Below are 14888 nucleotides of genomic sequence, written 5' to 3'. Positions count from 1 at the left end.
ACACACACTTAGCACAATGCAGATTAGCCCATTGACTGGGCAGAGGGAGCAGGGATGCTTCTCACGGATGCTTCTCACGGATGCGTCTCACGGCGGGGGCCTGCCTGCCTTCAGGTCTCATTTCCTGTTATTGCCACTGTCAGTGCCATTCTTATCAGCCTCTTCAGTTTTCACAGAGCTCCCATCCCCTGGCTTGTTTTTGTTCTGTGTTTCTTCCAGATACTGCTGGACAGCCTTGAGCACCTCATTCTCCACCAGCCTCTTACTGAGCCTTACCAGTTCAGCATCATCAGGCTCACCTCCATTCTTATCACCTGCTAGTGTTGGAGGGTCTCCTGCAGAGGCAGGGGTCAGCTGTGGCTCACTGCAGAGACAAGGACACTGGCAGCAGAAGTTCTGGGAAGCCCTCCCTGGCCTGAACCCTCCTGGAGTCCACCACCAGCCCCACCAAGGACCCTGTGGGTTCCAGTGCTGAGTCACCCCAGGCCAAACAACCAACAGGGAGGGAACTCAGCCCCCCCTTCCTTCCTTTCTATAGATCTAAATTTCCAATTGTTATCACTCCTTTTCAACCTACTTAATTTCCTTTAGAATTTCTTGTGGTGAGTGTCTGCTGGTGAAAAATCGGTTCAGCTTTGATTTATCAGAAAACATCTTGATTTCACCCTCAGTTTTGAAAAATATTTTTACTAGATATAGAATTCTAGGTTGACTTTTCTTTTTTCTCCAGCCCTTTAAAGATGTAGTTCCAACATCTGCTAGCTTCCAATCCAATAAGAAATCAGTTGTCATTCTTATCACTGCTCCCCTATTTGCAATGCAACTATTTTCTTTTGCTGCTTTAAATATTTTCTCTTTATTTTTGATTTTCAACAATTTAATAATGATGTGCCTAGGTGTGGTTTTCTTTGACTTTATCCTCCTTAAGTTTTGTTGAGCTACCTGGATCTTTGGGTACTGTTTTTTAAACCAAATTTTTGGCTAGTATTTCTTCAAAAACTTATTTTTGCCCTATTATTTCTCTCCTTTCTTTGTGAGACCCCAATTCCTGAAATGTACCTGCCTAACAAAGCATGGTCAAAGTGATCTGTCAGTAATTTAACTGCCTGCTAGAATAAAACAACATTCTTCAGAGGAAGATAACAGAATACAGTTTCTATGACATATCATCCACAATGTCAAATACATAATAAAATTATTAGACATTCAACAAAACAGGAAACTGTGACCTGTAATAAAGAGAGAGATCAGTCAGTATAAAGATACCCACAAATGACCCAGACATTGGAGCTAGCAGACAAAGAATTTGAGATAAAACTGATAAATTTGTTAGAGTCTACAGGAGAAGATCTACATAGTGACTGAAGACATAGGAAATTTCAGGAGAGATTTGGAAACTATTAAAAAAAAAAAAAAGAAAGAAAGAATGGAAATCCCCAAACTGAAAATACAGTATCCACAATCAAAAACGCTTTGGATGTGATCAACATTAGGTTGGATACAACCAAGGAAATGATCAGTGAACTTAGAAACAGATCAATGGATGGGAGTTCCATGGTGGTCTAGTGGTTAGGATTCCGGGCTTTCACAGCTGTGGCCTGGGTTCAATCCCTGGTCGGGGAGCTGAAATCCTGCACGCTGTGTGGTGTGGTCAGGGGAAAAAACAAAACAAAACAAAACAAAAAAAACAGATCAATGGATATCATCTCAACAGAGAGAAGGAAAGACTGAAAATCAGGAAAAAAAGGGAAAACAAATTAATGCCCAAAGGGCAATAAAACCATAATCTTTGTGGCTATCTTTTCTGGTAAAATTTTTTTTGTATTGCCATTGGACAAAAAGCATTTGCATTGCTCTCAGTCTTCTACAAATTAACATCTAGGCTTTCAGAGTTTTTACATGTTTTAATCAATAGTAAATAATAAATGAAATGAAAGTACACTCCTCTAAAGAACTGGATAATCACTGATAGGACCTGCTAGGCAATACCCCAGAATATTAAAAAGAAATGCAATAATTCCTTTTAGCCTAGTTCCAAATTTTGAAGTTTTTCTTAACAAGAGTTAAGCGCTAAGGCTTAAAAAGAGAGATATGTAGCTTCTAATAACTTTCTCTTTCTTCTTTTCTTCTCTCTTTCTCTTCCTCTTCTCTCTCTCAAAGACTTCTAAAGTTTTGTATATACCAAGGACTATGTTAAACATTTTAGAAATATAAACTTATTTAATCATAGTAAAAGATAAATTGTCCCAAACTTGATCTAGGGAAAAATGCTTCTGTGGGATCTAATTCACAGCTTTCCTCTAGGAAAAACAAAAGTAAAATTTCTGATAAAATGTTTAAAACAAGTTTCTGATGAATTTTAATGGGATTAAGACTTATTCTGGAAACTAGCTACTCACCTACCCAACTGACTTCTATCTGAGAGTCTGAGCATCTTCTACCAAGAGTCTAGAAATCCTTTTTTCTTTATCTGATCAAACAGTGATTATCTATCCATTTTCTTTTTTCCATAATGGAGCAATTTTTTTTTAATCTTTTGGCCATGTAGGATCTTATTCCTCAACCAGTGATGGAACTTCACCCCCTGCATTGGAACCACAGCGTCTTAACCACTGGGAAGTCCCTGGAGCAAATTTTTTTATTTGGCCCACTAAAAAGCCTTTTCCCTTGGAACATATGCTATTAACTAAATTATCTATAAAACCCAATTTTCTTTAGCAACCTTCATAACAACCCAAGAGATCTAAATAGGACTCAACCCTTCTTTCCCACCCAATTTTTGTGAATCAAAGCTTCAAACACTTCCCTTTCCCAGGAAGATGGCATCACAAGTCAGAAGTTTATGGCAGACACAATACACATGTTTGGATTCACAAATGTCCATGGGTGGGGGCAGGGGGGAAAGTGATCTGCCTTCAGTTCACACCAGAGTGATCACAGAGGACCATCTATCAATGTGGTAGAATATTTCTAGAGGTTCAGATATCCTGGAGAAATAACCCTGAACTTCAAGGCAACGTTTGTAAGCAGATTAGGTTAGGGGGTCCCTGGAGAAAGAGAAGCAGGAATGGCTTTCTCAACATAAGAGAACCCATTTTGGCCTAAGCCATTTTGTGATCTAAGCATGGCTGCAATGCTTGCCCTTGAACAGGTCTCAGTAATTAATGATCTTATATATAATAATATATCTTTGAGTTCTGCAGGAAGTAAGGTCCCCACCCACATGGAGGATGGATGACGTTGATCCTCCTGACTTTAATCAACTAAAGCTTGGACTCTGTTAACCTTTGCCCCAATTCTATGCTGAGTTCTCCTCTGCTCAAGCCCCCTCATGAATATGAATATACCCTTAGCTTAAAACTTCCCCAGTTTTGAAGGTAACGGTTGTAACTTCATAACGTTGGTGTAAGGATTAAATAAATTCATGTAAAATACTTAGAACAGCTCTGACATATGCTAAAAACTCAATAAATGTGAGCTGTTACCACCATCATCGTTATTCTTGGTATTATTATCGTTACAAACTTGTCCTAGACGATCTTAAAAGATGTACATAAGTGCTTGCGGAAAGAGTAGCTTTCACCCTAACTTGGGTTTATATTCTGAAATTATAAAGAATTTCAGATGAACCCCGTAGACATTTGTTATATGGCATCTACACTATACAACTAATAACATTTTTTAACTATATGGATATTTTCTTTATGTGATCAAACATGCAAATATCTGGTTCACCTATTAAAAAACAAACAAACAAACAAAAAACTTCCCCAATTTTGCTGTTTCGGGAGCCACTGCTTTGGGCAAGATCCCCGGTGTTCTCCTTACTTGCTGCAAGTAATAATAAATCCCTCCTTCTCCCAATCTTTGGCTTGGTTGTGTCTATTGGCTTGACATCCACCAAGAGGCAAACCCAGTTTGGGGGTAATATTCCCAGAAACAAGACTGTCAAGTGGAGCTCAGACTTGAGACACCCGTTCTTAGAGAGCTGATAGTTGTAAGGTCGGATCTTAACAAACGGCACCGCGAAACAGAGGAAAGCTTCAAGTGAGCTTTATTAGGGAACGCTCCCGGGCGAGGTTCGCTGGTCCGAGAGAATGGGGCCAGAGAAGTCGCACCCGGGCGAGGGTTGGGCAAGACTTTATAGGGGAAGAAGGGAAAGGGGTGTGGTGAATCTGGGAGGGCGCAGGGTATTCCTTATTTGGTGGTCTTTTCGGGTATCCTGTGGGACCGTTAGTCCCGCCCCTCGAAAGGCGGGAAGGCTGGGCTGGGTTCAAAGTCCCCAGGTCAGTTCCTGGAACTGGGTGGTCCAGAATGTCTCCAGGGCAGTTTCTGGAAATGGGTGGTCCGGAGAATTTCGGTCTGATGCAACCTGTGAATCTGATTGTGTTCCCCTGCCTCGGGCCACTTGGCCTTACAATAGTGATGCCCCAAACTTTAGCAGAAGACCAGACCCTGATAAACTAGGTCCTGAAGAATAGCAGGTAACCCCTCCTTATCAGGAAAATCCAGAGGCAGCTTGGGCTTGTGGCAGGTCAAATTGGGGACCACTTTATTCCTACAGTTCATCTCTTGCATTTCCCACAGCTAGCAATGGTCCTTGTCAGGGACCAACAGCAGATTGCCCCAAACTTTGAGGGGCTTTGGTTATGTGAGCAGATAGGGTAGGGGCTTTCTTGACGTAAGAGAAGCCTTTTTTTTTTTTTTTTTTTTTTTTTTTTTGTGGTACGCGGGCCTCTCACTGTTGTGGCCTCTCCCATTGCGGAGCACAGGCTCCGGATGCGCAGGCTCAGCGGCCATGGCTCACGGGCCCAGCCGCTCCGCGGCATGTAGGATCTTCCCATACCGGGGCACGAACCCGTGTCCCCTGCATCGGCAGGCGGACTCTCAACCACTGCGCCACCAGGGGAGCCCAAGAGAAGCCATTTTTGGCTTAAGCCATTTGTGATCTAATCCTGGCTACAATGCTTGCCCTTGAACAGGTCTCAGTAATTAATGATTTTAAGGGAACAAAAGAATGCAGAAACATTACCTGCTATCAGGCAAGAGAAGTAACAATAGCAAAGATAACATATCAGTTGTGAAGACTCCCAGTTATCTTTCAGTGGTAAAGGTTAGCCTGAAGCACTCAACCACCAGATCAACCGGAACCTAAGGGACGATGATGTTGACCTTTCCTGACCCTGGTGACTTCAATCAACTAAAGTTTGGACTCTGTCAACTGTCCAAGCCCCTTCATAAATATGCATGGACCCTCAGCTTAAAACTTCCCCAACTTTACTGTTCTGGGAGATGCTGCTTTAGGAAAGATCCCCAGTGTGTTCTCCTTACTTGCTGCAAGTAATAAATCCTTTCTTCTGATCTTTGGCTTTGTTGTGTCTTTTGGCTCTATACTCACCAAGAGGTGGACACAGTTTTCCAGTCACAACTGAAAGGGGGTATTTGGCAGTGGTCTGCAACTGTGAGGGGTCCATTATCTGGGTCAGAGGCCCCCAGTCTTCTCTGAGGTTTGAGACAGGGGGCTTTGATGGCTCCGCAGTCCCTCCAGAGCCACCCTGGAGAAATTATGTTTACTCCACAAGAAGAGAAAGCTGTGGGAGAGTGAGGGTTGGACTATATGTAGAAGGAGCCTCTGGAGGATATAGTAAGCACTGGCCTATCGTTGTGGAGCTCTGCAAAGATTTACCAGGGGAAAACTGGTAATGGGACATAAATTATCCTGAGAGTCTAAAGCAGAGGATTCTGGCTTTAAGAATCAGCTCTCAGCGTCTTCTTAGTGAAAAATCAAAATGGTGTTTCCCAAAGTAAGATTCCCTATCAGAATTTCCTGGGCATGTTTATTCAAAATGCAGATTCCTGCCTTCCACAGAGATCGCAACTCTGGGGGTGAGGCCCAGGAATCTACATTTTTTTTAATCAGGCTGCCCAGATTCACCATCTTGAGGAGCTTGGGGTGAAGCAGGAAGAACAGTCCAGGTGTGTCTCTTAAATGTTCAGGAAATAAAAATTAAGCCTCTAGGAAAGAACAACTCTAGGGTGTCAAACCACAGAGTGTCTGTGCAGTGAATTGTTTTGTATTCACTTAGTTGGCTTTATATAAGAAATAGAAACAAACAAGAGGTAGCCTTTTAAAATTTTTATATTTTTTATTATAGGATTATTTAATATAACAAAAGACTTTCCAATATAAAATGTCTAATCTACCTATTCTAGACTAACATTTCTATTAATTCACTTTACATTTACACATACTTCTTCGGCATGAGGTTGAAGCCCATAGCATCTCAACCTATATTGGGTGCCTGTGATGGTCCATGAGTTGCCTTGCGGGTATGGAAGCTCCTCAGCCTTTTTCCAGCTGCTGCCTGGACCTTAGGAGAGTGGAGGAATGACAGGCACTCCTACTGTGGGAGTAGGTGTCTAGATATGATTAGTGCACATGCTGGCTCTACCACCCCCACTCATCTGGTTGTAGGTTCGTTTAAGTTAGACAATCCTGATTTGTTGATGACACGGTGACCCTCCTTGGGATGTAAGCAGTGGGTCAAGTCATAATTCATACACTCTACACCTGGCCTAAATGTCTTTATCCATTGCCCATGGGTCACTGGACCACAACCCCTCAGGCATTCCCCAAGGCCGAAAGGAAGGTGTGTGATCCAAATTTATATTTGCTGACTTCCCTGTGTCTGTTTTCTAGTCAGCCCTACATTTACAAGACAATGTGATAAGGACCCTGCCCAGCCAGGGAATTTGGTTATGGGGCATAAAGAGAAAAAAGAAAGACCTCTTAGAACGACAGGAGTTGTGGCTCATTTTAAATGAAGTCAAGAATGATTTGCATCACTGACCACTTATGGCCACCACTGCCAGAAGAGTTCTGAGCCCAAAGGTGAAGGAAGTTGAGCCAGGCTTCTCTGGCTTTCCCTTCCTCTCGCCTGGGTGAGACTGGGAGGCATTCACTGACCAGACTGAGGAGGCTTGTTTGCTTACTCACTGACCGGTAGGATAAGGTCTGTCTACATTCCCTCCCTCAGTGTCAAGTTTGTAATGTTGTGGTCTCAGCCCTCAGTGATAAACCAAACCCTGAACTTGAGTTCTGTTATATGCTGGCTGTGTGATTTTCGACAACTAACTTCTCCTTCCTCAGTCTCACTTTACTCATCTCTAGAATGGAGATAATACCTCTGCATTAGCTTGTGAGGGCTGCTCCAACAAATTAACACAGGCTGGTTGATTTAAACAACAGACATTTTTTTTCTTGAATTCTGGAGGCTAGAAGTCTGAGATCAAGGTGTTGGCAGGGTTGGTTTCTTCTGAAACCTCTCTCCTTGGCTTGTAGATGGCCACATGTTCTTCTTTCTATATGTGTCTGTGTCCTAATTTCCTCTTGTAAGGGCACCAATGGTATTGGATTAAGGCCCACCTAATGACCTCATTTTAACTTAATTATCTCTTTAAAGACCCTATCTCCAAATAAAATCACATTATGAGGTACCTGGGGTTAGGACTCTAACATTGAATTTTGGGAGGACAAAATTCAGCCCATAACAACCTACTAGGTATTATTGCGAGGACTGAGTTATCTAAGGCGTTTAAAGCATTAACATAAAGCCTGACATAGTATGCCCCACAAAAGGGTAAATGCTATTATTTCGAGGCCCTACATAAAAGAAAGATACTCTCATCGAAACACAAGAAAACATAGATGGGAAAGAGAATTCTCCTAATTATGGCTCCTATTTCCCATCTGACGGACACTTCTGTTGTTCTTCAAGCCCTCCTTTCAAAAATGTGCCGACACAATGTCTGAACATAGTATCTGTGGGGGAGCTTCTAAGGGCTAGAAAGCAGACAGTTACAGTTTTCTTCTTTGCCTGTTGCTGTTATCTTTCTGGCTATAAGTTCTCTGAGGACTGTCTTAAACTTCCTTTGTATCTCTTACTATATCTAAGAATACCATGCTGAGCACAGAGTAAGGGCTCAGTAAAAAACAATAAATCAAACCATATGTCTTTGTGATAGTTTACTTATTTCTAGAAACAAGTCCTGGCCAAAGAGGTATATTATCCTGAAAGGGTAGATCGCCATCTAGTGAGCCTTGCTATTAGACTAGGAAAGTGTGAGGTTCAGAAAACCCCAGGTTGTTATTTCTATGTCTTTTACGTTAGATATTTATATATGCAAACACAAACAGAAATCTTCTTATAGTTTGACAGCTTGATCTATTATTGATAAATTCAACTAAGCTTTTATTTTCCTTTATTCCCAAAACATTTCTTCATCAATCTCAAAATGAAACAAATTTACCAAACAAGCTATAGACTAAAATAATCTCATAACTGAGATAAAAATGACTGATGGATAAAAGCTGATACATTTTACTCTGGAAAGTGTCTCTGAGCACAGCGGTGAATGTATTTTCAGTAGGAGTGAGTCTAGAGGACAGGGACAATAGGCAACAAATGAAACCCCTATACCATTAACAGCAATCAACAAGCAATGAGGAAAAGCAGTAGAGGAAATGGAGCCTATACCTAGAGGATCAGCAGCAAGGCTGGATGCCTATTAGCTGTTTGAAGTTCAGTTTGAGGACTTAAAGACCAGGTATAGCAAAGAGCCACCCTGGGGATGGCTTCTTGGCTTTAAGGCCCATTTTGATCTGCACAGAATCAGAGTTTACAGGAGATGGTGTCTGCAAATACCTTCACTGCCAAGTATTGTAGTTCTCCACTGCACCTCTAGGGAGGAGCCTTCTCTGCCTCAGCAGATTTTTCAATGTGAACTTTTCCTTAGAGAATCAATGGTTATATTTCAAAGACCAGACTCACTCATTGGTAGAAATGCTTTTGGTGACTGAGCCTTAGACTCTCACTCATACATTCATTCAACAAATATCTATGGACCTCCAAGAATGTGCTAGATACTGTTCAGACACTAAGGCTTTGGTGGTGAACAAGATGGCCAAGATTTTTGCCCTCATAGAGCTTTTTTTTTTTTTTTTAAGAGGGCAAAGACAGTAAGCATGTAAACAAAATAGATAACAATGTCAGGTACTATGAAGAAAAAATAAAGCAAGGTAGGATGGGTGGTGACAAGGGTTCTGCTGTTTTCTGGAAGGCTGCTCAGGAAAGTCTCACCTGAGGAGGTGACATTTGAGTCACTTCTTAGTCTCTTTTGGCTTACCAACTTACAGGCAAAAAACTGACTTTTGAAACCTCACCTGTTCATCATTAGACTCGTGTCTGTAGTTCAGTGTGGCTGCAGTTTAGAAGTGAGACATGCCATGGGGGTGGGGGTGGGGGTGTGATGAATTGGGCGATTGGGATTGACATGTATATACTGATGTGTATAAAATTGATGACTAATAAGAACCTGCTGTATTAAAAAAAAAGCAACCGACATCTATGTTGATAAAAGAAAACAAATGTCAAAAAAAAGAAGGGCGGGCTTCCCTGGTGGCGCAGTGGTTGAGAGTCCGCCTGCCAATGCAGGGGACACGGGTTCATGCCCCGGTCCGGGAAGATCCCACATGCCGCGGAGCGCCTGGGGGCCCATGAGCCATGGCCGCTGAGCCTGCGCGTCTGGAGCCTGTGCTCCGCAATGGGAGAGGCCACAGCAGTGAGAGGCCCGCATACGGCAAAAAAAAAAAAAAAAAAAAAAAAGAAGGGCAACCTGACTTTTCCATAAACCTATCACAAACTGTACCATGTGAGATGTACAAAACAAATTGCTCCTGATACTATGTTTCTTCTCCTTTTGGCTTCTTAGTGTTGTGACAATACTAGGGAGATAGAGACTAGTTTGACTTTCAGAATCCTATGCAATTTTATTGGCCTCATGTTATTTATATAGATGTTGCTATCACAGAAATAGGTGATATTTAATTAAAGCTTAAAGCAAAAAAAAAAAAAAAAAAGAAGTGAGACACGGGGAGAGGGAGCAGATTAACTCAGGAGATGAGTCTGGAGAAGGGAGCAGTAGACAAATCATAAAGGACTTTGTAAGTCACAGTAACTAGTTTGGGCTTTATCTGGAGGACAACTGAGAAGCCACCGATGAGTTTTAAACAAGGGAGTGAAAGAATCAAGATTATCATCTTGGAAAATCACTCTGGATATAGGATGGAGACATCAACCCTGAAGGCAGGGAAAATGGTTAATAGGTCAGTGCAATGATCCAGACAATAACCCAAACTGCCTGAATTCAAGAGGCAACGGGGCCAGAAAGAAGTTGACTGAGGTGAAAAGGCAAGATGTGATGGTTATAGAGTGTGAAGAGAAGAACGATGACAAGGAGAAACGTGAGCTCACTCGTTGAGAATGGGAAAAGAGGGTGAGACGGGTAGATGAATTCAGTTGGAGGTGCCTACAGACATCCAAGCGAATGTCAGCAGGAAGTTGAAAATATAGGTCTGGGGTGGACCTGTGCCCGATATATACAGGTTTGAGAGACAAAAAGGTAATTGAAACCAAGAGAGGACGGATAGGTCACCTTTTTTGAGGGAAATGACAAAAGAGTCAATGACAGAACCAGAAAGAAAACCAGCATTTACAAGATTGGCAGCAAAAGAACAGAAACAGTGAAGGAAGGGTAAAACAGAACGACTAATCAGAATCATCGAGAATAGTAATAAGATGTGCATTGTGATTTCATAGTCCCATCTGGTTAACTGGCTTGTTATGTGGAAACCAGTTACTTCCCCATCTTCGACCCTCTGGCAAAGCTTTTGTTCATTCAGCAAAATTTATTTGAGCCTGTACTATGTGCCAGACACTGTTCTAGGTGCTAGGGCCATATCAGTGTACAAAAAAGACAGACGCCCTGACTTTATGGAGCTTACATTCTAGTGTGGGGAACAGATAACAAACACATTAAAAATAGGTAAACAAATACTAGAAGGTGATAAATGCTATGGGGAAAAACAGTAGATTAAGCGACATCAGTGGGGGACTTCCTTGGTGGTCCAATGGTTTAGAATCTGCATTCCAATGCAGGGGACGCGGGTTCAATCCCTGGTCAGGGAACTAAGATCCCACGTGCCATGGGGCAACTAGGTCCGTGTGCGGCAACTACAGAGCCCACGCGCTCTGGAGCCTGCTCAACGCAACGAGAGAGAAGCCCACGCACCGCAAGGAAGAGCCCCCGAGCCACAACAAAAAGATGGTGTGTGCCACAACTAAGACCCAACGCAGCCAAAAAAAAAAAAAAGAGAGAGAGAGAGACATCAGGGTTGTAGAGAGAGTATGTGAGCAATTTCCAATGGGGCAGTCAGGGTAGCCTCATTGAGTAAGTGATACTTGAGTAAAACCTTGAAATTTGCAAGTAGCTATCTGGGGGGAAGAGCAAAAGTTACCACTACAAAGGTCTTGAGGCAGGAGCTAGCTTAAGAAGTTCAAGCAGTGACCAGTGTTAGGGTACTAGATGAGATCAAAGAAGAAATAGGGGAGCATCAGGTCGGATTCCACTTTTGCTCTGAGAAAAATAAGGGACTGTTAATAGGGAGGTTTTGAGCTTAAGAATGATACGCCTAAGGTTTTCTAACGGGATCACTCTGCTGCATTTAGAATAGATGCTGAGTGGCAAGGGCAGAAGCAGGGAGACCAGTTAGGAGCCCAGGGCAGAAGTTCAGGCCAAAGATGACAGTGCTTTGAAGCGGGATGATAGCAGAACGGGTTCTTGACAGTTTGGAACCGGGATATAAGAGGAAGAGGAGTCAAGAACGAAACCAAGGCTTGTGTCTTAAAGAAAAGGAAAGATACTGCCATCAACCGAGGCAGGAAAGACTTTGGGAGGAGCGGGTCGGTTTTTGGCGGGGTGGAGGGTTTTCGGGAGACAGGAGGAGGAACCAGGAGCCGTCTATCCAAGTGGAAACGTCCAGGAGGACGCTGCCGATACATGTTTGAAGCTCGGGAGAGAGACCTGAGCTGGAAATCTATGACGTTGTTAGGAGGCAGTTGGTATTCCACAAGTGTAAACACATAGTTTCAAGATGAGCGCTATGAACAAAAAGCAGGAAAGGGAGGCCAGAGTGCTTGCGTGTGCGTGTGTGGTGGGGGGTATTTTACAAAAGATGGTCAGAGAACGGTCACATGCTCCCTCTCAGAGAAAAAGAGAGCGCTTAGGGCAAGTCTGGCAGAAGGCATCCGATGCCGGAGCCCTCGCTGCCGGAGCAGGGCGCTGGGGAGGCAGAGCTGGGCCACCGAGGCGGAGGCCGAGGGCTCCGAGGGCCCCGAGGCCTGGAGGCAGGCCGCTTCTCCGTCAGGCTCTGTCCGGGGGCCACGTTTCTCCTCAGCTTCCTGCCCGCTAGCGTGGGGACACGGCAGCCGAAACCGAAATTCATCTAAACCACAGTTCCAGCTTCTCCCCAAAGCTAAGGAGTTGTGCGGAGACGGGACGGAAAGCCGAGAGCAGGGCCAGAATGCAGATTTCACTCATACTGCATAGCTCGGCTACTTCAGGGCCGATCTCCGTAACTGGTAAACTCGTAAAAACAACACAGTCACAACTTTCATAACGACACGGGCGGCCCCACTAGCGTCACTCTGAGGTAACAGCTTTTCTCTTCAATCGCTCCATGGGCCCCACAGGGCGGGAGGCCTCCGCCACTACGGGTGGTAGGATGGGTCAATTCACGCTCCGGGAACAAGGCCGATTGAGCTCCACAAAAGGATTCGCAGGGCGGGGCGACCCGACGACACACTCTCTCTCTCTCTCTCTCTCTTCTCTCTCTCTCTCTCTCTCTCTCTCTCTCTCTCTCTCTCTGTCTCTCTCTCTGTCTCTCTCTCTCTCTGTCTCTCTCGCTCTCTCTCTCTCTGTCCTCTCTCTGTCTCTGTCTCCCCCCCGCCGCCCCCCCCTCATTGGTTGCGATCGCGAGGCTTTCCTCCCGGACTGGCCACTGGGGAGGTTCTGAGCCTGGTAGCAGCCCGCCTACTTGAACGCGCGTGCGCACGCGTGCCGGGCGCTCGCCACACTGAGCAGGCGCGGCCTCGTGTCGGCTGGTGGGTCGGGTGGAGCGGCGCGCTCTGCGTCCCGGCGCTCGGCTTTCCCTGCCGGTCCCGCCCTCCGTCGCGGCGGCGCGGTGCATCTTGGGATAGGGAGCGATCTCCGAGCGAGGCAGCAAGATGGACGCGGGATTCTTCCGCGTAAGTGGGAACGCGGGGATCTGGGGTGAGGTGAGGGGCTTATCGGTAAGGCCCGAAAGGAGGCCTGAGCTCGGGACGGGGTAGCCAGCGAGCGGAAGCTTCGAAGATCCTAAGGATCCTTGGTGCCAACGGACGCTCCCCTCTGCCCTACGGCGGGGACCGGTGCGCCCCTGCGCAGTCTCCTCCTCCGGAATCGTCCCCCACTACGCGGCGGCGACGGTCGCCGGAAAATGGCGGCGGGAATGGCCCGAAGCGGTACCTCGCCGCCCGCCCGCCTGCTTGGCGGGGCCTGCGGGCCGAGCCGTGCGCGTCGCCGGGTCCTGGGGCCTAGCGGACCCGCGAGGAGGAAGTCCCTGGGGGGAGGCCGGAGGGAAACCCTGAGGTGACCGGCGGCTGCAGGGTCCTGGGGAGGACGGGTTTGGGGGTACCGCCCCAGGAGAGCGTGGACCGGAAGGAGCGTTAAGCCGCTTTTCTTGAGAAAGTGGGCGCCGACCCCCCCCCTTCCTGGTCTATGCCTTCGCGAAGGCTAGGGGTCAGAGTTCGCGGGAGCTCCCGCCCAATTTGATATCCCTTCAGGGAGGGTAACGCCGATAATTTGTGGTTAGAACGTTTGAGTCTGAGACTCTCGGGGCAGAGGGTGCAACAGAAAGTATGTGCGTATATGGAGGCGGAGGAATGGGGTGGATCAACTCTTCTTCCCGCTCACCGTCCCTCACCCCTCACCCTCCCCGTTTGTTTTACTCTTTTGAAAGTCCGCTGGAGGAAAGTTGCCTCACTTGCAGACGGGGACGTTTTTTCGTCGTAGTTGCCCCTGAGGGCCCTTGCTTTATTGGGCGCGTGCTGGAGCCTGTTCGTCCCCTTTTTCACTCCTGTAGGGAATGAGCACCCAGTCGAGGTCTAGATGGGTGGGCAAGTGACACTAATAGGACTAGAGTCTGCAAATTCTTTTTAATGCAGAACGGACCGTATAGAGACCAGTTGGTCTAAGTCAAAATCTATATGTCATGTAAGTTGGCTCTTTCCATTCTCTGAGCATATAATATGCAGTTTGTATGTGTGTTCTTAAAGGAAAAGTTAGAAGAGGGGAAGACCGAGACTTTAGTAAAGATAGCTCTAGACACTCCAAAACCAGCATTGAAATTCCTTTTCAGTTGACTTTAAATGTGCTAACTAGGTTTTCATTAAAGTTTTGAGTGTTATTACAGGCATTTGACTTAACGCAGACAGTTATTTGACTGTTCTTAGGTTATGCAAACAGTACTATGGTTATTTATGTAATGATAGTTTCAATTGAGTTTATCAAATTTTCACACTGCAGATGAACTCTCCATTTTGTAATTTCTATCAAAGTATTTTGTAGTAAATACTCAATATTTCTTGTAGTCTGAATGGAATATTTTGAAACACAGCCTATTCTTTTGATTTTTTATTTCCTATGGAAAGGAATTCCAAAAGAAAAAGAGCAAGATGGCTGACAAATTTAAAAACGAGGTTTGCTTTTAGTGTTGGTAAAAATCTGGAAGAAAAGGGTGCAGTGTTTATATACTGCCTACAGTTCCCTAGAGGAGTTGATTGGATTGGATTTAAGCTCTGAGTTAAAAGATATTAGGGCAGTTATCCTTTTAGTACACTGTCATTCAGGTAGTAAACTGAATTTTTCAGTTAAGGTAGAAATAGTAGCTTTCATTTGCTGGACTTCTGCCACATGCCAGTTACCATATGTGTATCATTTCTGATGTACAC

General features: G+C 44.9%; 2 protein-coding genes across 15 annotated transcripts in view; one reads left to right on the top strand and one right to left on the bottom strand.

Moving 5' to 3' along the window:
* Nucleotides 1-117: 117 nt before the first annotated feature.
* On the bottom strand, nt 118-5474 carry LOC132515589 (A-kinase anchor protein 7 isoforms alpha and beta-like). The gene is made up of 2 exons (XM_060141958.1): nt 5399-5474; nt 118-335 (listed from the first exon to the last, which is right to left on the bottom strand). The coding sequence occupies exons 1-2, from the start codon at nt 5472-5474 to the stop codon at nt 118-120; spliced, it is 294 nt and encodes a 97-aa protein (XP_059997941.1).
* A 7603-nt stretch (nt 5475-13077) lies between these two features.
* The window catches only part of SRRM1 (serine and arginine repetitive matrix 1), a 29378-nt gene continuing 27567 nt past the window's right edge, over nt 13078-14888 (top strand). For 12 of the 14 annotated variants that reach the window (XM_060141052.1, XM_060141051.1, XM_060141050.1 and 9 more), the window contains exon 1: nt 13078-13145. In XM_060141052.1, coding sequence (XP_059997035.1) covers nt 13125-13145 — 21 coding nt within the window. In that variant the 5' untranslated portion in view covers nt 13078-13124. The remainder of the gene's footprint in view (nt 13146-14888) is intronic. The other 2 variants (XM_060141046.1, XM_060141036.1) reach the window with 1 other exon arrangement.

This window comes from Lagenorhynchus albirostris, chromosome 2, assembly GCF_949774975.1.
Source record: "Lagenorhynchus albirostris chromosome 2, mLagAlb1.1, whole genome shotgun sequence".
In the NCBI taxonomy this organism is placed as follows: domain Eukaryota; kingdom Metazoa; phylum Chordata; class Mammalia; order Artiodactyla; family Delphinidae; genus Lagenorhynchus; species Lagenorhynchus albirostris.
Note: the sequence above shows the minus strand (reverse complement) of the source record. Positions and strands in the feature narration are given on the sequence as shown.